Source organism: Apteryx rowi, unplaced genomic scaffold (assembly GCF_003343035.1).
Source record: "Apteryx rowi isolate R43461 unplaced genomic scaffold, aptRow1 scaffold_135, whole genome shotgun sequence".
Lineage (NCBI taxonomy): Eukaryota > Metazoa > Chordata > Aves > Apterygiformes > Apterygidae > Apteryx > Apteryx rowi.
This window is the reverse complement of record NW_020447586.1, coordinates 1,474,283-1,496,665: the sequence shown is the minus strand read 5'-3', so window position 1 is coordinate 1,496,665 and position 22,383 is coordinate 1,474,283. Positions and strand designations below refer to the sequence as shown.

At 39.8% G+C, this 22,383-nt stretch overlaps 2 protein-coding genes across 4 annotated transcripts in view; both read left to right on the top strand.

The window, feature by feature from the left end:
• The window catches only part of MEGF10 (multiple EGF like domains 10), a 104,952-nt gene extending 99,900 nt beyond the window's left edge, over positions 1-5,052 (top strand). The window contains exon 25 of one of the 2 annotated variants that reach the window (XM_026056983.1): positions 2,798-5,052. In XM_026056983.1, the coding sequence (XP_025912768.1) occupies positions 2,798-2,865 (68 nt within the window). In that variant the 3' untranslated portion in view covers positions 2,866-5,052. Of the gene's footprint in view, positions 1-453; positions 1,778-2,797 lie in introns of those variants that run through there. The other variant, XM_026056982.1, reaches the window with a different exon arrangement.
• A 9,032-nt stretch (positions 5,053-14,084) lies between these two features.
• Positions 14,085-22,383, top strand: part of PRRC1 (proline rich coiled-coil 1) — a 31,005-nt gene continuing 22,706 nt past the window's right edge. The window contains exons 1-2 of one of the 2 annotated variants that reach the window (XM_026056964.1): positions 14,085-14,232; positions 22,023-22,142. In XM_026056964.1, coding sequence (XP_025912749.1) covers positions 22,043-22,142 — 100 coding nt within the window. In that variant the 5' untranslated portion in view covers positions 14,085-14,232; positions 22,023-22,042. Of the gene's footprint in view, positions 14,233-20,166; positions 20,265-22,022; positions 22,143-22,383 lie in introns of those variants that run through there. The other variant, XM_026056965.1, reaches the window with a different exon arrangement.

Below are 22,383 nucleotides of genomic sequence, written 5' to 3'. Positions count from 1 at the left end.
CTGAAATAATGTGCACGTCACATGTAGTATAGGATATCATTTTCTATTTCTGTTCCCAATTAGAGATTCCTCTGGAATCCATCAGGATCCCCACTGCGCTGCTAAGGATTTTTCATAAGATCTCGATTAAAAGCCCCAAATTTGGGCCAATGTAGCCAAAATTATGGCTTTTTTAGTTTGTTTGCACACCAAGAACAGATGCTACTCTGCTTGGTTCTGTCATTAAATACACTCATGGCAGAGCCCTGATGCAAGCTCGCAGGTGTTTTTTGGAATAAAGCCAAGACACTTGAACATCAACTTTTGTTTCGTTTCAGGACTCAGCATGACAAAGAATCTTTATATTTAAGCAGCAGGGAGAGAATATTTTTTAACACAAACTGACTGAAAAGCTCTGCTTGCCTTCTGTTTGCCTTTTCTCGCGCTCAGTGTATGCGTTCTCTTTTGTCACAGAACCTACGGTGAGCGTTGTCCAGGGAGCGTTCAGTAACAGTGGACATTTCAGCCAGGATCCTTATGATCTTCCAAAAAACAGCCACATTCCATGTCACTATGACTTGCTACCGGTTCGAGATAGCCCCACGTCCTCTACGAAGGATGTCGGCAGCGAATGACCCCAAAAGCTAATGTGTAGCTCAGTGGGACTCTCGAGGAGAACAGTGGCATGGTTTATGCCCCTTCCTCTCATTTACCATCATATTTGGCTCCTAATCTGTCCAGTAGACAATTGCTGTACATTAACCGGGAATCTCAAGATGAGGTTTGTGTTGTATATACAAGTGACAGACAGACAGAGGCCACATTGGGGAGATCCTGATCAGTTTTTTTTCATGGCAGTTAATTTTATAGAGACAGGTATGCAACACATTTACACTGTAATATGTCGGCTTAAAAATATTAGTTTGCAGATCAGTTCTGGTAACAGCTCCCACTTCAGCTACTTTAAATATGGACTTCATGTTTGTAGTTTACTTTGTCACATTTTCAGAGTAGAACTCCCAGGACAGTGCAGTTTACCAAATGCCACTTCATACAGGTGATCTGATGCACAGTTATGTAGAAGAAAAACTGTGTTGCCAAACTTAACCTTCCATTCTGATCTTTAGTCAAGACATTAAGCAACAAGATCTGATAGGGTATAGCAAAGCTCAGTACTGCAGTTGCTTGGGAAATCCATCATCAGATTTTTGTCTGTTACTGGTTGTGGGAATACCTTGCTTGAATAGTTTTGAAGATGRTAAAAGCATTACATACATCAATATTATATGATGCCTCAAGATCACTGGGTACTCCAGGCCCAGCACCAGTCCTCAGCAAATCATTTGCTTCATTTCAACTCCATATGTTGCAGTTCTGACCACTACTTCTGCCATACACAACTAATAATCCATAACATATCAGTAACTACTTCATAAAATTTGTAAAATAAATCAGTTTATTTTTGTCAGCATGGACTGAGTGTGAAAGGACAAAGATGATGAATGCTGTAAATCTTAAGTGCAAGGAAAGGTTTAAATTTTATAAACAGGTAGTAATATGGACTGTAACATAGGATAAAAATAGTAAAATGTTCTGATTTTTTTTCTTAGAAACAACTAAGCAATCTCTGTGCATATTTGCTAAAAAGGCACCTTTTCTTTTTTTATAGTTGATGTAGGGAAAAATATGCTTAAGCTGGTCTTTTGCATTGCATTCTTCATTAACTTGTATCTCCATTTTAAACTGTGCATCTATGTTTCTAGTGATCTAGCTTATAATTGCAAAAATATTCTACTGTGTGTCCTTTTCTTTTCTTTTCTTTTTTCTTTTCTTTTTTCTTTTCTTTTCTTTTCTTTTCTTTTCTCTTTTCTTTTCTTTTCTTTTCTTTTCTTTTTTCTTTTCTTTTTTGCATTTTTGCCAACTGGCCTTTATTTTGTCTGGTTAAGGAGCCCTCTGAGGGGGGAGGGAGAGGATTAAAGTAAGGATTAATGTAATACTAATGTCTGTCAGAGGTGGTTAGCAAATACATAATAGCTTAAATTAATGAATTAACTGGAAAAAAAATAAAACGGCAAGGTATTTTTGTTGAGGATAATAACAAGAAAGCAAAAGAAAAGGAAAGAGCAGTCTCCATCTTTAAAGTTTAGCTCATTCCGTTGACTATGTGGATGGAGCCCATTCTTCCAAGAGGCTCCTTGCTCTGTCTCCTATATAGTCAGTTGTGACCTGTGCAATTCAGTGGAAATGAAATTTGCCAAGGAATTCACCCTTAATGCAAAATTGTGCCCCAAAAATAGCAGCCCCCAAATACAATGGTTTATTTAAACTGGCCATTCTCTTTCAGTGGGAAGTTACCTTTAGAAACCTAAAAATGATAGTCTAAGCTGTGGCAGTATTGGCTCCAACTGCTGATAACGACAGTGATGCTATCTGCTAGTGTGTTTGTAGCACAACCTCAGCAGTCTTTTCCACCTTGCCCAGGCGGTAACTCTGCCGCTTGTCACGAGTAGGTTCTCCCAAGGCTTGGTGCATCCCTGACCGATGGGGAAAAGATATGGGAAATTGCATTGTATGGCATATAATGGGAAGCATAAAGTCCTATTGTCCTCCCTTCCTTCTGCACTGGGGTCGTGTTTTGGCACATCAGAACTGTGATATGATGTAAAGGGCAGATGATACGTCAACGTTTTGGTGCATGTGCTCTGCAGCTCAGCACAAGGAGTGCCACAACAGTTCTTTTATCTGAAAGTCTGGATTGCAATACAGTCTGAGACAAAGAATTATCATTATTATTGTGATGGCGTTGATATATTCCTAGGAAAATCTGAACCAGTTGCCTTTGGAATACTAACTGCATCACAGAGGATCAACTGTAAGAAAAACTAAAAAAACCTTCTCGTTTGAAAAAGAATCACAGGGCTGAAATGGAAATACAATGTACTTTGCATTTATTTGTTATCATTAAAGTGGTGAGAAATGAGAGCACTGCATCTAAAGACATTGCTGTGGGTGTGCTCAAGGCTGAGAACATATATGGCTATTTGAACCGCCCCTTGACATTCTTTGTTCCTGATGGACATAAGCAGCAGCTGCTTTGCAATTCCTTGGGCAATCCTCGCACATCCTTGGATAGATGTTTGATCAGCTTTGGACTTTGCAATTACAGAAATTACCTACAAGATCTCAAAAGCCAACCACCATTTAATCCCTCCTTAAGACAAAGTATTGACTGGGTTTGTGTGCACATAGGTACATGTAGTGCTACTGATATACACGTGTTTGTACTGTGTGAGACGGACTTTAAAATAAAACCTTTCTTCTCTGATGCCGTGAAAAGAAAATGCTGTACTTAGCAATTGTGTGCTCACAAAAATTTATTTTCTTGCTTTATGTATAATTTGGAGACCACTAGGTCAAGTATTCTTCATAATATAGACAGTTCTTTTTGATATACATCAGTGAAGAGCTGAATAAAAGATTTTTAACTTATTTGAAAATTTCCAGTAGGTCACATCTTCAAGTGATATATTCAGCCAAATACTCATGAGAACAGATAAGTTTGTGATAATTTTGCCTATTGCATATGTTCTAAATAAACACACAACCAAAGTCAGCCTTCTGTACGTGGGTACAACTCCTGCTCTGTAGTTACTGTAAGTAATGTCTGCATATATCAGCGCTGTATTTGCAATGCATCTAGGTCAAGTAAAAGATTTGTGAATTTACTTCATGGATGATCATTGATAGATGCTCAGAGAAAACTGATTGCCTTCAGGGGTAATATAGTCTTGCTAAATGATATCTATGTATCATTTGAGAGAGAAAAAGCACATTGGACTTGAGTTAGCCATCCTCCTATATCCTATGTGGGTGACAGGGAGGCTTCTTTTGGAGTAAATTTTGCTTTTAACTCGTCAGAGACTCAGCTCAAACCTCATGACATAGCCCTTTTTGTAGATCCTACTATGCTCTTCAAAGAACTTAAACACTTCTCAACATGCATACTATGTTCTGGTGCAAATTTAATAAATAAGCTGATGTAATAATTTAGTAATCATCATCTACATAAAGAATTGGCTTCACCACAGCTGTGAATAAAGGAGACTCCTTATGTCTCTATATGTTCACTTTACAATACTGAGAAATACAGCATTTAAAACTGAGTTAGCTATCCCCTAGTAATAAAGTGCAAAGTCTGCACAAAGTCAATAGCTGATTTTAAAGTATGTAGAGAGGATAAACTTTGAACTTTTAAATAATATAGGCATAATAATTCTGGTCACTTAGAAGCATAATGAACCTAATGGCTCTTTATCAAAGATTTTTTTTTAATCATAACACACTGTTACACATAAACTTTGTCATCATCTTGATGTACCCAGAGAACCTATTAATCTTAATTGTAGATGTGCATGCAGATTACAGGGGAAAGCAGATTTCATTGTACTCATACTTTCTGCTGAGACAATCTGCAAAGTCAAGTTAATATTGAAGTTAGAATAAAAAATCAAAAGTGGGGAATGTGTTATTTAAAATGTATTGGATTTTCCAAATACTGTGACTAAAATTGGATTTTTGATTAGGTATGTTTCCAAATAACAATCCCTACACTGCAGCTGTAAAATCCAGACTGAAGAATACAGAGCTAATTTTGACAAAAATGCTTTATATTAAAGATTGTATATATAGTAGTTTAAATGACTGAAAATGAATGGGTGCGTGTTTATTAATTACTGTACAAAAAATCTTGCCATGTTTGGTACACTTATACTAGTGCTAGAGCACTGGAGCTAACTCTTCTACTTTCATTTTTTTAGCCCACAAGACTTCACTTTGATATGATTGAATTGTAATATATTTTTTAAAGAAAACCTACCAAGATGTCTGGCTTTTTTTTTTTCTTAGCTGTAACAAAAAAGTGTTTTGTTGTTAAAATATTTTTATTTTCCAAAGATGACTGATGTTCATCATTTTGCCCTTCACTATCTTTTATTTCACTTCACATACTTGTAGGTTAATAAACTTTCTAATGAAAGATGGAAAAATGCTTTGAATTTTGCTTTGTTTTCCATTCTCCCAGGATGCATATTGAAGTAGCACTGGAAATATAAATGTTTTCTTTGCACATACACTGGACCAGTAAGTAATGTATGTTACTTTCCTTCTTCTAAAAAGTAAGAACTTTGAGATGCTCTGTGGAAAATCAAAGCTGATTTTGGATTTGAAACTGCTGAGCTTTTGACTACTGTCATATCCAGCAGGATTTAATTCCATAGTCTGAGCGATTCCTTCAAGGAAATAGGGAAAAGGAATTTTTGAGAGTTCAGGGCTTTACTCGTGAGAAAGATGGGGAGCCAAGTTGTCAAAAGCATGGCATTTCTCCTTTTTTGGCAGGATAACAGCAGCCTTGGACTGACCATTAAAAAGCTAGTAAAAAAAAAAGTACAAACATGGGGGAAAAAAGCAGATAATATATTGTCATTTCTGTTTTGTAAACTTGATGGAGTTAAGACAGATCTAAAACATTGGCTATAGATAGATGGCGTGGGAAACAGTTCTTTGCTATTGCAGTTTGCTCAGGGATGAGGGAGCTGGCATAAAGTACTAATGGAAAAGTCTGTTACATCCCACAAAGGATTCTTCAGGACTTAATTAATTACATTATCCCCTTAAGAACAGAAGTAGTAGCCTAGTTATCATGACATCTAATCTAAGGATCATGTCCTAGAGGTGTGAGTAATCATGGGGGTTTTAAAGTCTACCTATGAAGGGAAAGGAAATGGATGCTCTAGTCCCACTGAGAGCTTTGAACAAACTTTCAATGAGATAGCCATTTTTTAATACTAAAAGCATTTTCTATCTATAAAGAGCAACAGAAAATGAAATACCTTAAACATACTTCCACGTATTTTCTAAAAATGACAGGATCCTGTAGCATTTGAGTGATTTAAATTACCTCTTTAGCATCTTAATTTTGTTATCAGCATTTCCACTGCAAATCAGCCAAAACAGAGCTGACCTCGACAGCATTTCAAGGTTAATTTTTCACACCGATTAACTGTACTCAAACAACTGTCCTATTTAGGACAGCCGCTGGCTCTTCCCTTCTCATCAACAATAATTATCAGAGACATGAAAGGAAAATTCTACTTCAGTTCATGTTCCTCTTCCCCTAAATCCCTACTATGGCAATAATAATGGTGTGTAGGATTTTGTTCCACATAAACTTCATTTTTAAATGAAAACCAGGAAAAATACACTTTGAAAACTGCAGCAGCACAAAGAAACGGACTGGATACAAACTTTTTCTAGCAGTGTGTTTATTTTATTGCAATGGAGCTAGTGACTGATATATGCTCTATGAGACATGAACATCAAGAGCAATCCTTCGAATTTTCACTGTCACAAGTCTGCAAAACCATCAGCATTAATGGATGGCAATGCAGAAGGTATGCTGCTCTCTTTGAAGAATACAAGCAATTTCTGTGCACTAGTAAGGTTAAAGCCTACTTCTTTCACAGGATTACTTGGCATGGACCAATACATAGCTTGCACCCTGTCAAGACTTCTTTCATTATTCATTTCATTGTTTTCCAAGTTTAAAGTCAAGAGCTGAATTTGGATCCTAAGGACTGTGATGTCTTTGCTGGCATAACAAGAAATGAAAAGAAAATGAAATCTTTTTTTTCCTATGTAAAATGTTAGTGTAGGGAGATACATGACTGAGTTTAAAAACATACCCACCTTATGAAGTTACTGTGCTGATTGAGCTATGATGGTTATTTCAAAATAAGTGTACAAATCATAACTACAGGTAGTTTGCATATGACTATTAGAAAATAGTAGAATAAATGGTGAATTTGTCACTAACTTCAGAAAATTTGAAAAATATTGTTTATACAGCCACATTAATAGCTTATAAAATGTGTCCTGAGTACTGAAGACACATTTTATAAGCTATTAAAGTACTCATTAGTCTACTCAGTAATTACTCAGTATTTAGGCTTCAGGGTGCAATTTCAGGGTGTCATGAAATGGTTTCTCTTTACTATTTTGTATCATGCAACTGAATGCATAAAAGATATATTTTATCATTATTTGAAGTGATCTGTACTGACTGCACTCAGATACCGTATAACACTATATGGTCGATCAAAGTTTCCTGGGACAATAATTCCTGCACCTTTGATAGTTAGGGAAATTAGTATGTAAACTAAAGGTCATATCTTTCTGAAGCAGGCTCTAGTTGAATAGCTCTGGGAAACTTCTTTCCTCTTTCTGTACAAAGCACTTTGTATGTTTAAGCTCCCTACCTTTAGCTCTTCCAGTTGTCCTTCATGGTTGCTGAAATTGCTTATTTATGTTGAGATTCATTCTTGTGCTAGATTTGAGAGAAGTGAACGTCAAATAATAGATTATGACTGAATCTGTGGCTGAGTTGTACTGATCCCAGTATAAATTAATCTGTGAGCAAACTATCCAGGGATGATACACCAACTAAAAGCTAGCCAAGCACAAAACCCATGATTGATACCTCTTCCACATATGAATTATCCCAGAGTTAACTCTGGCACTGGAGTAATGGAGAGAAGAGAGAGAGACTGGTCTGTGCCTAATATGTTCTTCTACTTACACTTGGAAAACAAAATAAAGAAGTTGAAAATGAATAGCAAAAACTACCTGGAAAGTAAAGTATTACCAACTGTGATCTAGAAAAGTACTTTCTTATTTTCTTCAAAATAAAAAGATAGCCATAACTCCTATAGCACAACTTATTATTTGATCTCCCATGAGTGAGCCTGATTAAGTAAGGGAAGCTTATGCTTGAATATGTTATTTGATAATGTATAGGGAAAAAGTCACTGAATATTCTTAAGTAATACTTGATGAAATTTCATTGAGTTATTGATATCATGTAATCCATGAGTCAGAATGTGAGTAATTCACATTAAAGGCAGGTCACAAAAACTTCAAGGCTAGAGTATATTTTCATATTTTAATTTTATCTCATGAAAGTACTTCTCCATTTCACATTAATTCTCAGCAGAACTATAAAACGCTTCCTATTTCATGTAGCAAATGACTCAATATAAATGTGAGCAGCCTTCTAAATGCCCACTGAACGGTTTGCCACCTTGCATTCCAAACTTCAGCTAAGACCTAGGTTAAAAATTGTAATTTTCTACTTGCTTTTTTATAGCTATTCTGTATGAAGACTCTGCTACCACCTCTCTTACCTCATCCAAAGATGATACTGATCTTGCAGAAGTTGTACACAAAACTGAATGTAAAGTGATTCATGAAAAGTGAGAAAATGGTATTTTTATCTGTTCTTCAGCATGGGCTGATTTCTGCAAGAAACTCTTGTTGTATTAGCAGGTGTTAGAAGACACCAGCAGGTATGTCTTTGATCAATGGCTATCACAGGCTTGGAAACTGATGGCTATATACTACTGATACTTCCCTTGGCCTGAAATAAAAGTAGCAGTCAAATTCTACTTTGTTTAGGGCGAAGGCTAAAAATAGAGGTAGCTGCCCACGGTACTGGACTGGGTGAGACTAAAAAAGGATTTCCTTGGCCGGCAAGCGCAGACTGACTTGGCGACTCACTGGGCAGTAGTAGCTCCTCAGGGCCAACGCAGGCACGTGCTCCAGTGCATGCGGAGCTGCTACACCTGCCAAGGTTGTTATCGCCTTCCCACCCCCAGCGTGACTGCCCTGGGCCGACTGCACGTGCAGGCTTATGTTGGAGTGGGGGGAACGGGCCCAGAGTAACGATGAGTCTCAATATGAGTATGGTCRTTCTCCCTTTATTAGAGCTTACACAAAGTATATATATCGACAAGCAATACGCATGCGCTAGCAATAGTTACATGATTGGTTACAGTTTCTGTCCACGCGCATAAAGTGGATATATGATTGGTGCAAGGTTGCTGTCCACGCTCTGTTGACATTTATGGAACCTAGTTCCGTCCAGACTTGTTTACCAGTTTTGTGAATACCTTCTTTTGTAGTGCTCAAGGCCGCTATACAGCTCGCTCGCCTTGGCCTACATTCCTTCCCTTACCCTGAGAACGGGATTGCTCATCCCAATCAGATCATGCCCTCTCTCGCTTAACCATTCCTCCACAGGCTTAAGAGCAGGGTTTGGTGGCATCTTCATGCCTCTGTGTGCCAGAAACAGGCTGGTCTAGAACTGTAGGAAAAAGTGAGCCATGTCTGAGTGAGTGATGTTTGGCCATGTGAGGAACCATAGCAGGAGCTTCTCTGGGTAAGGTGAAGGTGGAAAGGAGGCTTAGATCTGAAAGCAATTAAACAAGCTCCAGGTATTTGATCCCACTATATTTAAAGAAATGCATCAAAACTTTCCTGTTTTGTAGTCTCAATCCTCAATTATTCCCCCAAAGGGAAACCTCTTAGCAAGTCTATGAATATTTGCTAACCATTCAAGCTAAAAGACAAAATTATTTTCAGTTCTCATGGCATCCTTGGACTGTTCAATTAGCTAATTAATCCAACAAAAAAATAATTGGACCAAAAATTAAGTATTCCTCTGTCAGCTATAAATTGAAGTAGTTCAGCAAAAACCCTGGAAATGTCTGCATTGGCAAGTAGCATAGTGCAATCACAGCAGGTCTGTAGAGTGGAACAGTTGATGCTTAGGGCCTAACACCCATAGTATATGCACTTATTTAGAATATATTTAGAATATATGACAGCGCTCTAAAAATGGATTCAAGCTAAAGAAGACTCCTAATGATTCATGACTCATCACAGTTCCCCAACATCTAAAAACAACTGTTTTACTTCATCCTCAGTTTCTCTCCAGTCACTAAGGACTCCAGTCACATTCCCTTATTTTTTATTGCTTTCTTATCTGCAGAAGCACAAGCTTGATGTTTTAATCCCTTTAATTATTAAGAGCAAAGCCAAGCTTAAAGAAAAGGCAATGAATTTAGCGCCTAGAAGCCAATTAAATATGTATATATGTGTACATATATACATATATGTGTATATACATATGTGTACACATACATATATGTGCGTGTATATATACACACACACATATAAATACATATATATATAATGGGTTCCTGTAAATACTTCCAAATGATATATTTACAGATGAAGTTGAAATAAATGGCTTTTCTATAATCTTATTCCAAAGTCAGTCTAGATAATACGTCATAGAGCACTATATCATCTCTCAATGGTTTACAAATATAAATAACTACCAAGTGAATGAAAATGAAATGCAAATGAATCTGAAAATAAAGTTGTGTTCCTGCAAGAGGACCTGTAATATATTCTAAATAAAAGCAGAGAAGAACTCAAGAACTAGAGAAGAATGTATGGCCTTCTTCCATGGCTATATTAACCATGCAGTCCAACCCTTGGACAGGAGTGAAGTGGAATAGCAAAAAAATAATGTTCTCTCTAAAATTAGAAATTCTAAATCATTACTTGTTTTGTGTCATTTTGTGAACACAACAGTATTCTTTTCCCATTTCAAGCTATATTTCATCTAGTACTACGCAATCTGCTCATGCCATATTTTACTGTAGCATATGACTTTATTTTATAACAATTTGCCCAGAGATTCTATTAGAGGTTTTTAAGGTAAATTTTTTTCTCTGCATTTGCCCACATTATTGACCCAACTTTCCTTGAGATATTTTTGCAGCTCCATGTGGTCAGCAAGATAGTTTATGTTTCAACAAATCTCACTGCCTTGTACTATTCCATATATTTTGATGTTATGAACTTAAAAAATATGTTCTGGATTTCTTTAAGAGTGCCTCATTAAAATAAAACACAAAAGCCAAAGAAACTGAAGATTTCTACAACAAGCAACTGGAAAGACACTGTAAATGAAACATCTATGATTACAAGTCTCCACTACCATAAATGCTCTAAGAATAGTATAATATGTATCTTAAGTGATGACCCAGTTCTGTCAGGCCATTCTTGGTTAATCCTTCATGATATAACCTCCTCCAGAAGACTGTTAACCGAACTTTAGGGAACCATGCACTAATTAATTCAGTGGGACAGTTTTCAATGTTTCTGCTAAGAATGAAAATACAAGTAGACAGAGACTGTTAAAGAAGCAGTTGGGGCTTCTTCCCCTGAACTGCAATAGCAGAACCACTAATGTAAACAGTGCCAGAAAGAGAAGGAAAAAAACATAAGCTGCCTCTACAGAGCAGAGCAGCAAACGAACATATTGGAAAAGATTGTGTTTTTAAAGCTTTCAGTGTGTTTAAAAATGTGCTAAATTAATGGCTTTAAAATATCCTCTTGAATACTTACTTGATTATGCTTCAAGCTTCCCGTGACCAGAGGAGCAAGGAGAGCCAAAGACTAAGTGAAGCCCATGAGGAGTATCACTGTCCCAGGCCAGTTAAGAGTGTTCAGTTCAACTGCTGCAATGAAGGAAATAATGTCAAACCTCTAACGGCTCTAGTCTGCAATTACAGTCTATCGCATAAAATCAAGACAGATGACACAATCATCAGTGAAGTACTCTTCTAGCTCCCCTCAGCTACTTGCTTTGGGAGGATAAGAGAATACCTCAGCCTGTGCCAGCTGTGCTGGGGGGGGTGCATTGCTGAAGGCGTCACAGCCGCTGTCCTTCTGACCACTCCAGTTACATCTTATCCGCTCACTGGGAGGAGAGAGGGAAGCCCTGGCATCGAGATGCAAGAGACCACGCAGGATGGAGGGTATTGTTGCTTAGGTCATTCCTGCAGCTGTGTATCTGCATTTATGGTCAACACCTTAAACAAACGTACAGTGCACTTTAGACAGAGCGGCAGTTATTTTTTATATTTTTTTCATTCCCACAAAATATCTGGACCATCACAAAACCATTGTCATCAGAGTATTGAAAAGCCTGCTTGCATTAGAGCAAATCAAAGAAAAAAATGTGTTATTGAAAAGGGGTGGGGGAAAGATGTTTCCTGAACCATTTAATTGATAGTTGCTTTAAGGCAGGGTTTTTAAGTACTTTATAGAGGTAATTATAACCATTTTTTTGTGTGTTCACTATACCATTTCATAATGGGAATGACAAGACTTATGAAGATAAGTTCCAAAGTATGGAAGCAGTTTTGAAAAAAACTAGACTAAGCAAATATAAGATTTACATTCCTAAATGCTGGAAATCGTTTCAAGGACATGCTGTTAATTAAGCTGGTAACCAAAGAGTTGGTACAAAGACAGATTTAGGGCGATAAAATAAAACATTAGGAATGGTTTCTGAAGAATGTAGTGTGCAAAGTCTTGATTTACAAAATTATTTTATTCAGTCATCTCATCAGTGTCATGACAAATTGTGGGAAGTTCCTGGTGAGTTTATACTTAACCTTTGAATAATCACAAAGCATGCTGAAAAATGATAGGCATGTCTTCCCTTTAGGCTAAATGAGGGACTAATTAAATGGTCTTTTATTTAGCAATTAGCTAAAATACTGGCAAGTTGCAGCCAAAGACAAGGGCAAATTCAACTCAGTGGCTCTTGACTGACTGGCCTTCTGCCAAGGGGGAGTGGGGGCAAGGAAGACAACAGAAAAAGCAGCTCGGACACATGAGATAGTAACAAAAGCACTGATAGTATGTCCTCAGTGAGAGAGCAAGTTCTCAGGGGCTAGTGCAAAGTGGAAGGGCAAGCTTTGCATTGAGAGGCAGAGAACTGTCTCTTGAAACTCTGTGCATGATACAGGATTTTCCATATCACATTTGTAAGGAAGACTGTATTTTTGCATCCTCTTTTCCACTTGACAGACACAATTTGATTCAGACAAAAAAGGGGAAATATTCAAGGAGTAAGTAAAATTTAGTTCCACTGATGCACTTTGCTAGTTTTTTATTACTGAACTAAGATGGAACAAGTAATGGTGATTCTTACAGAAATAAAAAGTATGTTAAGATTTTCATTTGGTTCAATGGCTCCAGATTCCTCAGTCTTTTTCTGAAGAATTTCCCTATTGCACTGGCAATTTTTTTTTCTGATTAAAACCAATGTTTTTTACAAACTTCTAGCATACCATGCTGTAAGTTAAACTTTATACCAAATTATTAGGTCCCCCTATTATGTTATTGTATAATAATCTAACAATAGATATTGTTCTCCAGCATTTCAGAACTCAACATGGAAGATCAACATTAATTATGACCCACTGCTGAAGGTTACACAGACGTGTGGCTGAAACATGTCCAAGCCGTGATACTGATGAGACACAGTAAAGAGGCTCTTCAGATACAATTTTAGTATCTCATTATTCACATATTAAAATCAGATCATGCAACCATTCATGGTTATGTTTTTCCACTATAGTAACTAAAACTTAATTTCTCATAATTAGAACCCTAGGAAAATATAAGGTGTCTGCTGGTTTGTTGTAACAGCTGTAAAATTCAACTGCATCATCTGATTTTGTGCAACTAGAAGTCAGAAAAAGAAGGCAATGGGGCTATTTAAACGCATGAAGTTGATGGCATTACCTAGGTATGAGCCTAAGGCAAGACCAAAATGAAAAACTTTTCGTGCTTGCATTAACTAATGCTTGTTTTGGCACAACGACTCAAACTGCCACTTGAAAACAGAAAGGAGTTTGCTCCTCAGACGCTTAACCAGGATGTTTTTCCCTTGCAAGCTCCTCTCTACGTTCCCTACGAGGAGCTTTGCAGGGATTTCTTCCCCATCCATGCCCGCACTTTTTCCAGGTGCTCTGACAGCTCCCCATCGGGACTCGGCCTCGCTCACGCTGAGGTACCAGACCCACAGCCCAGCACCGGAGCCATCCTCAGCCGGCAGGGCCTCTCCTCGGTGCCCAGCCCCAATTCCCCTTCAGCTACGACACTCGGGCCCCACCTCTTGGTAGCTCCGTGCTCGTAAATCCGCCCCGATTCGGGACGAGGATGAGACTGAGCTCCCTTGCGGCGCGCACGGCCAGCACGCGCCGGGCGGAGACCGCTGGGTCGCCCTCCCCCCCACGCGGCGTCCGTTGAGCGGCCCCGCCTTCCCCCGCGCGCGCTGGGCGGAGTTCGTTAGGCCGCTCCGCCCCGCCCGCGCGCACCGCGGCCCCTCCCCGGGGACCGCCCGCGAACGTGGCAAAGGGGCGTCCGGCTCCCCGCCGCCGCCATCTTGGAGGCAGGGAGCGAGCAGCGCCGGGGACACGCCGGCCGCGACGCGGCGCCTCCCACCACCACCTCCCGCGGGCTGAAGGACCCGCAGCCCGGGGCGCCCAGGTGCGTGGCGGCAGCGCGGCGGGACGGGCAGCGGCGGGGAGGAGCGGGGCCAGCCGCGTCGCTAGGAACGCCGGGCGGCGGCAGACGTGGCAGTGCAGGGCGGTGGCGGCGGCGGCGCGGGGCGCGTGCGCAGCGCCGCTACGGCTGCTGGGGGCTGTAGTCCGCGGCGGAGCTGGTCGGTGCCTTATTCATTGCCGGCGGCGCCCGGGCTGCGGCTCCATCGCGACGCGAGGCGAACGCGGCCGCCCGGGCCGTTGGGGCGGGAGACGCTGCGGTGCGGCGCGGGGGCTCTGCGAGGCCGCGGCGGAGGCAGGCAGGCAGGGGGCGGCCGGCGCGCGGCGGCCTCTGTGCCGCGCGCGGGGTGCTGGTGCGGCTGTTGCTTAGCCGTTGGGGCCGGAGCGGTGGGGGGCAGCGGGGGTCCGCGCTGGCCCGGCTCTGCGTGTGTCGGTGTGAGTGTGAGTGCCTGCGAGTATCGGTGCGAGTGTAGAGGCCCCGGGCCGGGCCCTGGGAGCCGCGCCGGGAGCCCCGCGGGGCGCTGTGCCCCTCGGGCAACGCACCTCGGGGGCGCCCTGTCGGCACCTCACCTGCCCCGGGCCTGGAGGGGAGGCTGGGGCCTGCCCCGGGCACTCTGGTTTATTCCTGTTGTTATGATACACTACTTTTTTTTTTTTTTTTTTCTTGAAGGGAAGCAGCAGCCCCTGTCCTGGCTGAAAGAGCACACTTAGGGGCTTGTCGTAAGGCTGGGGGCTGGGGGTTGTGATTGCAGGTCTGCCCCCTTGCAGTGGGGCACATCTCCTTGCTGCCTTAGTGCGTGGTGGCATTGCAAACACCCGTATCTGCACTCTTCAGAACTTCCCGTTGGCTGGTCGTGGCATCCTGCTAGGTCGCATATCTTGCTCTGCTCCTGTGAGTCACCTTGTGAACTATGTGACTTCCTCCAGGCGCTGGGTGGAGAGCTTGGATGCCTGGCCCTAGGGCTGCACTCTTGCCTCTCAGCTAAGGACAGAAGTGCTGATCCTGCTAAACCCGTGTGGTTTCAGCTTGTGTTAGTGTGACTGACAGTGGAAATTCTTGCCTTCGAGGATTTGTTGGTATCTGATGGAAGTGCTGCTTCAGCAGGTTTATTATGGACTCTGGAGGCATCATTGAAGTGATTTGCCCTTGATTTATCTATTCAAAATTTTCATTGTCACATGAAAAAAGGTGGGTTTGGTGGGGGGGGAGAAAACCTGAAAGTGCTGAAGCTGTTACATCACATGATGTGGTATAGCTTTTTCTTCAAATTGGTAGGATGTACGTGGTTTTGTTTAGCTGCTTCTTTGATACTATAACGTAGAGTCATATGTGATGTCATTGTATACTAAATCAGCAGTTCTTTAACTGTGGTTATCAGCTGTCTGGAACAAAGTGGTCTGTGGAGCCAAATCATCTTTGTGATACTGCCCAGTAAAAGTTTGATAATAAATGTGCATGTGATCTGGAACAAGTCCTGAACTTTGGATGTGGTACCTGGGAAAAAATCTTGGAAATAAAATAATTCTCAGATTAGAAAGCTTTTAGAAATGTAAAAATGACTAATTTGTGTATCCCTTAAAATTGAACTTCTAGTTTTTATGCTATCTATAAAATATGATATCTCTGATAGTTTTTGAGAAAGGGACAAGCCATTCTGGTATGCCGGTATTTCAGACTTTCCTGGTGCTGTCATGGGTCTGAGGCCTACTAGATACTGTTTGGTAAACAGATACCTTTTAAAAAAAAAAAAAAAAAAAAAAGTGTTGTGGTTGTCTTGACTAACATCATCTATGCTATGAAAATAGAACTTGTATAGGAAGATTTTGCTCCAACTTTATTCTGCTTCTCTTTAAGGCTTTGGGCTTTAGGACAAGTCACCAGGTGGTGAAACCAGTGATCTCTGTATGTCCTTTGGCTTCAGTGAGGCTTTGTATATTCCCTGGGATGTGCCTGCATTTAACGGGAAGCAGAAGAAAGTTTTATCCCCTGCTTTGTTCTCTCCCATTTTAAAACAAAACAAACCAAAGTGAGGATTTTTCAGATGAAACTTTAATATGCTAGCGGTTTGGCTCTTTGTGTGTGTAGGCACGTGCATGTTGCCATTTTGATTGGCAGTCAGTTTCACACCATCTTTAATAGCTGCTGTCTTCTTTTGTCTGTTTTCTTTCTTGCTCTCTTCCAGGTTACTGTGTTTTAAGTCTCTTTTATTGGCATCTTACGCCTTCTTGGGCTTTTTTCCTCCCCCCCCCCCAACCTCTCTCCTGTTCGCTGGAAGTATGTGACTCTGGATCTCTGAGTTATTGTGACCTAGGACAAAACATTTTATTTGAAGTGGCTGCTGCTTTGGGAATGGCTCCTAACAGTTGATTTGTTCTAATAAATAAATACATGATTGCTGCTTGGTCTGGCAAGCCGTCAACTTGTGTTTAGCCATTACCAGAGTGTATAAGCAGTACTGTTTTGCACTTCTGTTTAATTTAGTTATGCCTGTTATGATGAAAGATGAGAAGTTTAACAGCATTTTAATTTAGTCTTCTGTGTTTTTTCTGTCCTGTCTGTTTCTATCTCTTTCTATTTGGAGAATAATTTTGCCTCTTAGGGCTCTTAAGTTTATTGTGAGTTTTTTTAGTAGCAGGAACATCTATTGAAATACAAAAAGGGGTTAATTAAAGATGACTATTGAAAATGTGGCCTCACTGTAAACTGTGAGGTATGACTGATTTGTAGACAGTGCACTTTTTATCCTTGTGAAATCTGCTAATCTTCATTTGTAAGTAATCTTATTGTTAGCTGTCAACTTCTATAGTTTAGAGTAATAACCTGAAGAATGCTTTTGAAGTATGGTTATGTCACTGAGATTACTGCAAAATGTTAGAGCAAATTTAATCACTTCGCATTAAACTGAAGTCAAAAGATGACTGATTGCCAGTTCAGCTGTTTAGTCTCTAAATCAAATTATTTCTTTTCTGCTTTTAATGCAATCTCTATTAAACTTTTCCAGTCTGAACTTTAGCCTGTTTTTCTCCTTGAGCATATGCAGGTTCTACTTTTGGAAAGTAGAGTTATGACTGAAATTTGGCTGGTGAGAATCATTAAAACATAGTTATCAGTGCAACCTTGTGCATAGGGCATATTAGTATAATGGGAGGGTTAAACGTTGTCCCTAGTGCATCCTCATTAGTTCTGACACAGATTTTTTGCCAACTAATTGATGGAAGCCTAGCAAAATTCATGCTTCTGCTTCTTAAAGGGATTATTTTAAGGGTCAATAATTATTTGGAATGTGCTTTTTCTGTGTTTTTTCTATTAATCTGTTACCATATCCCTTCTTTTTTACTTCCGTATAAGCGTAAGACAAGATTTGCTTCTAATTAAATGTGAGGTTTATCAAACTCATGAGGTGAACTTCTGATCACATATCAGTAGATGGCAGTGCTGCTCTAATTTCACCTAATTGTACATGCTTCAATTTGCTCCTCTCAGATTTTCAATCCTTTGTCTTTTGGATTTAGTAAGTTGAGGTTTTCTAGTTGGTGACAAGGGACTATGGGTTTTTTAGCTTTTTGTGTGTAAGTCAGTTTTATACCTGTATCTATTACATCAAGTGGCAATGTTTGTTTGAAAATCATTGGTGACGAAAAAGCAGCATTAGATGAGAAAGGAGGAAAGAACTAAGAATTTGGCAAGTTGCACATTAACTAGGAAATTCAGTGTTTTTTGAGTAAACAAGTAGACTGCAGATTTGTAGCGTGGCTGGCTATAATGAACAATGTTTTGCAGTAAGTTAGAAACAATAAAAACCTTATTTTGTATAAAAGCAGAAACTCTTATTGTGCCTTTCTATAAAGATTTAAGGAATCACAGTATTTAAAGGATTCACATCCTTAAGAAGTGAAGCTTAATTTTCAGAGGTTAGCGGCTGCTAGTTATGCATTTGTGGCTTGGGATGTAAGAATGATACACTTTTTAAGATGAAATCATTAAAAAGACAGGCCAGCTCCAGACCCAGCACTCAGTAAGGATTTGGAGGCTGATTTTAACTAGGAAACTTCTTCCCTGCAACTCCCCTAAGGACCCTCATTGGAAACTTTGTTGTGGACTGAATGCTTTAAGTCTGTGGTTTGCTAGTTCTCTTCCTGGTCCTCTCCCACCCTTATGCTTCCCAATATCTCACATATAACTGGATTTGGGTAGCCCAGTTAGACTTAAGTGCTAACCCATATATCCTGCAGGACTGGTTTTAATGGTATATGATGCTGAATTCTTTTGACATGGTGAGGCTATTGGCTTTCAGTTACATTAATTGTACTCTTTGCTTTCCTTTACTTTCATGTGTTCCCCTCTCCTATGTCTTATCTTTCTCCTTCACCATATTTTTTTAGAATTGTTTGTCTATTTGTGGGGAACATGCAGACTACAAAAGTCTTATGTTGAGAATTCTGTGTTTAGAAACCTGTTATTTCCGTGGGCTCAGTGTTAGTTCCTGCCAGCTCATAATTTTACAATGCATTTGGTTGGTGTCTGAAGTTTCTCAAAGATCTTGTTTTTTCTGTATCCATAACTTGCTGTGTTTTTTTTTATATCTCAAAACTGCTTAGAGGTGCAAAAGAGTATCTCGCAGCAGGGGGGAATCAAGCAATAGGAGCTGACAGAAAATGCAAGGGGGTGGGTGAGCTGAACAGAGAGTTTAGGCTTCAGGGACCTCTAATTGGAGTGGAGGGATGGAAAGGGAAATGAATGAAGGAAAAAGGTTGAGAGAGGGAGGAAAATACTACAGGCTAGTGTGGTTGTATGTTAGTTATTTGAGAGAGCAAAGGAATTTGTCAGCCCTTCCACCTGAAGGGTAGGGAAAGGTCTTTTCTTCTCCAGCTAGTGGGGGAAAAAACAAATGTTGTATTGGACAGCACATGAAAGAGGAAACGGTGTATTAGGGTTAAAGGATAAAATGTAAGACAGTAGGGAGACAACATACCCTTCTGACTGGGCACCATTCTGAATGTACCCAGCCTACTGGGCGACACTGCCCAGTGCCACGTACCCAGAGCTGCCAAGTCCAAGAGAACAGAGCTAGACCCTGCAGTTGCTGGGATTCCCCTCTCAAGCTTCCATATCCTGGCCAGGCTGTGCTTAGAGATGGTTGGCTTTCGCACAAAGGCTTACAAATGAGAGGAGAAAATAGGAAACTACTTTTTTTTTTTTTTAATTTGACCTCTTAAGTCAGTTCTGTGACTTTTTTATCATTATATTTTAGAAACTGACTCATAATTTTGCAAATTTGGGTGGGTAGTGCTGTATCTATTTAATACTCACTTCACTTTTCTTCTGTAAAAGGCAAAAGAGAAAAGGAACTGCAGATTCTAGCTACATTTCTACTTGCTCCTACTTTTCCAGATGTCAGGTTGGGGGGGTAAGAGGGGGAGGGATGCTTGGGGCCTGGGCTGGTCACAACTTGAACCTCTAATTGCTCTAGGAAGCTTTGAAAAAGATTCCCTATGGAATTTTTGAAAAGCAGCTCCATGGAGCCTTTTTGGTCATTCCACATGGACACGGTATTTATTTTAAGAAGAAAGCACCTATCAACAGCTTTTAATCATGGCATTAGCTGAAATCAAGCAACAGATTACAGAGCCTTGATAAAATAAAACGTTCCTAGGAGTTTTTGGTCGGTGAGGACTTCAGTTGCACAATGGAAAATTCTTTCTTGCTTTGCAGTGTATAATTGGAAGAAAAATGGCTTTAGAAATGCTTTTTATGGGGGAATGTAAACTCATGTAATTTGATTAAAAAGACAATCTTATCATCACAAATTCTTCCGCTTAGTAAAGTTTAACGGAAGACCAAGTGCAGTTCTTTTCTAGGGGATAAGAAGACAGATGTACAAATCCTGAAAGGACAGTGCATTCCCCACAAGGCAATTACTGACCCTTCCTTCCATCCTGTTTGAAGAGAAGCTTTTAAATGGAATTTAAGAGGTTCTCACAACCTAAAATCTATCTGTCATAGAGCTTGCATGAAAGGTACTGCACGTAAACTGTACCTACTTGCTTTGTGGGGCTGGGCTCAAACATTTAGTTTTGACTCACTTATGCAAAGTATACTTGTCAGAGGGATTAGAATTTGCTTCTATGTGGTTTTGATGCTTTCACTTGTTGTTGAGAAGTTTTGTAAGCCTGAGACTAATAGTGATATCCTACTGTTTGCCTTTTTCAACGTGGTAACAACAGTATGAACTTTTTTTCAGCTTAAACTTAAGCTGCATGTACATTTAGAACAACAACAGCAGAAAAAAACCCTTGGCCATGAGGATTTTTTTTCCTTAGAGAGAGAGAGGAAAAAAACTGTAATTTTTAAGTGGTTGTTTTTTTATATACACATGGGTATTTTTACTCAGAACATTATCTGAGCCTTTTCCTCTTTAAATTGTTAAAGGAATAAGCTGGCAGTCCTCAGGAGCTGCTGACGTAATGGATATTGTGGAAGATGTTTATTGAGCCTCTCTATTTTTCATACATATAATTACTTTATATAGGATTTTTATTTCATTAGAATTCCCTTAAGAATTGTTACCTTAGGGCAGGATCTAAATCACTGCTGTCCAGTTTACAAGATTTGGGAGGAGGCAAGATTTTTTTRTTTGCTGCCTCTGCACTGAAGAACAAAAATTTCCAGGTGTTAATGAAAGGAAGTGTTCATTTTTTCCTCTCTTTTTTTTTTTTTCTACCCACACCTTTATATATATATATTTTTAAATAAGCATATAGCCTTACTTTTTTAGAAGCAGTGGATTTTTAAGGTTTTCTCTAAGATGTTAAGATACTGCCACCATTATGTAGCCTGCAAAATAAGACCTGAATTTTTCATTTGTTTTAATTTCTTATACTGTCACCAGACTAGTAGGGTATTTGGGTTTCATAGGAATTGTCTCTATGGAAGACTTGAACAAGTTTAACTCATTCAGTGTGATATTCTTAAGCCTTCATGATAAATCAATTTCAGTGCAATTTTGTTCATGTTTAAAATACATTTCAGCTGGTTTCATTGTGGCATTTCTGGGGATCAGTATAGCTGACCCCAAAGTACTGCTTCTTTAAGGTAGGCAAGGTCATGATTAAAGGTTAGGTCAGAGTCAGGACTCCTGGACTGGTTCCCAGCTGTGCTGCTGAGGCTATTGGTGATGTTTAGTGAGGTGCTTGGGCCCGGAGGAGTGATATCCAGGAGCATCTGGTGAAATTGCAAAGCCTTGGAAGGCTGTGGCTCCCTGGATAGTAGAGCTGGTCTTGTGGTTCTCTGCTGCCAGAAGGGGGAGGCTTTGGTCCTCTCTTTTGTCACAGCTTGCATCCTTTCATGCCCTGGCTCTGAAAATATCACATCACTGTTCAGATTGCTGCAGTTCACTAATGCAACAAAATACTACCCGGTTATTAGATTTTCCTTAAAATGGGATTGGATTTTGTGGTGTGTAATTACTTCTCTAGTGTTGCTTATCTAAATACTACCAGAAGATATTAGTAACAGTAACCGAGCATGTGCAGTAGGATTTTTTAGAAAGAGGCTTGGAATTTGAAATATTATCACAGTGCTAAAAATGAAGGGAAGGTACAGGGGAACTGAGACATATTGTGCTGGAGGCCAATTTTTTTTTTCCCCCCCCAGGGTTGGTATTTGAATCACCAGTCCTGTTCAGGAATACAGATCACTGTGCTCTGTGACCTTCATGTTTTAATTAAAAATCTTTTGTCTTTTTTCTTAAGATAGGCTTTTTTTTTTCCTTGCAGGTTTTTGTAGCTGAAGGAAAATGATGGAAGAGAGTGGAATAGAGACAACTCCACCTGGCACGCCCCCACCAAGCACAGGAGGGGCTGCTGCTGCCGCTTCTGCTGCACCTGTCTCACTAGGTACAGAAACTTCCACATCAACTTGGTTGCATTTGTTCGTGTGCGTTGAAGCACAGCTATTCATCCAAAAAATGTTGCAATCAGTATAATTGCAGTGCTGCTCTCTAGACTAATTTGAAAATTTTAAATTGTTTCTTAATTGTGGAAGCGTGCTTTTTTTATCTGACTTCCTGAATACTTTAAAGCATTTATTTCTTAAAGCTTTATAGTGAATCTATGTGGATGCATTTGTGCTTTTTAA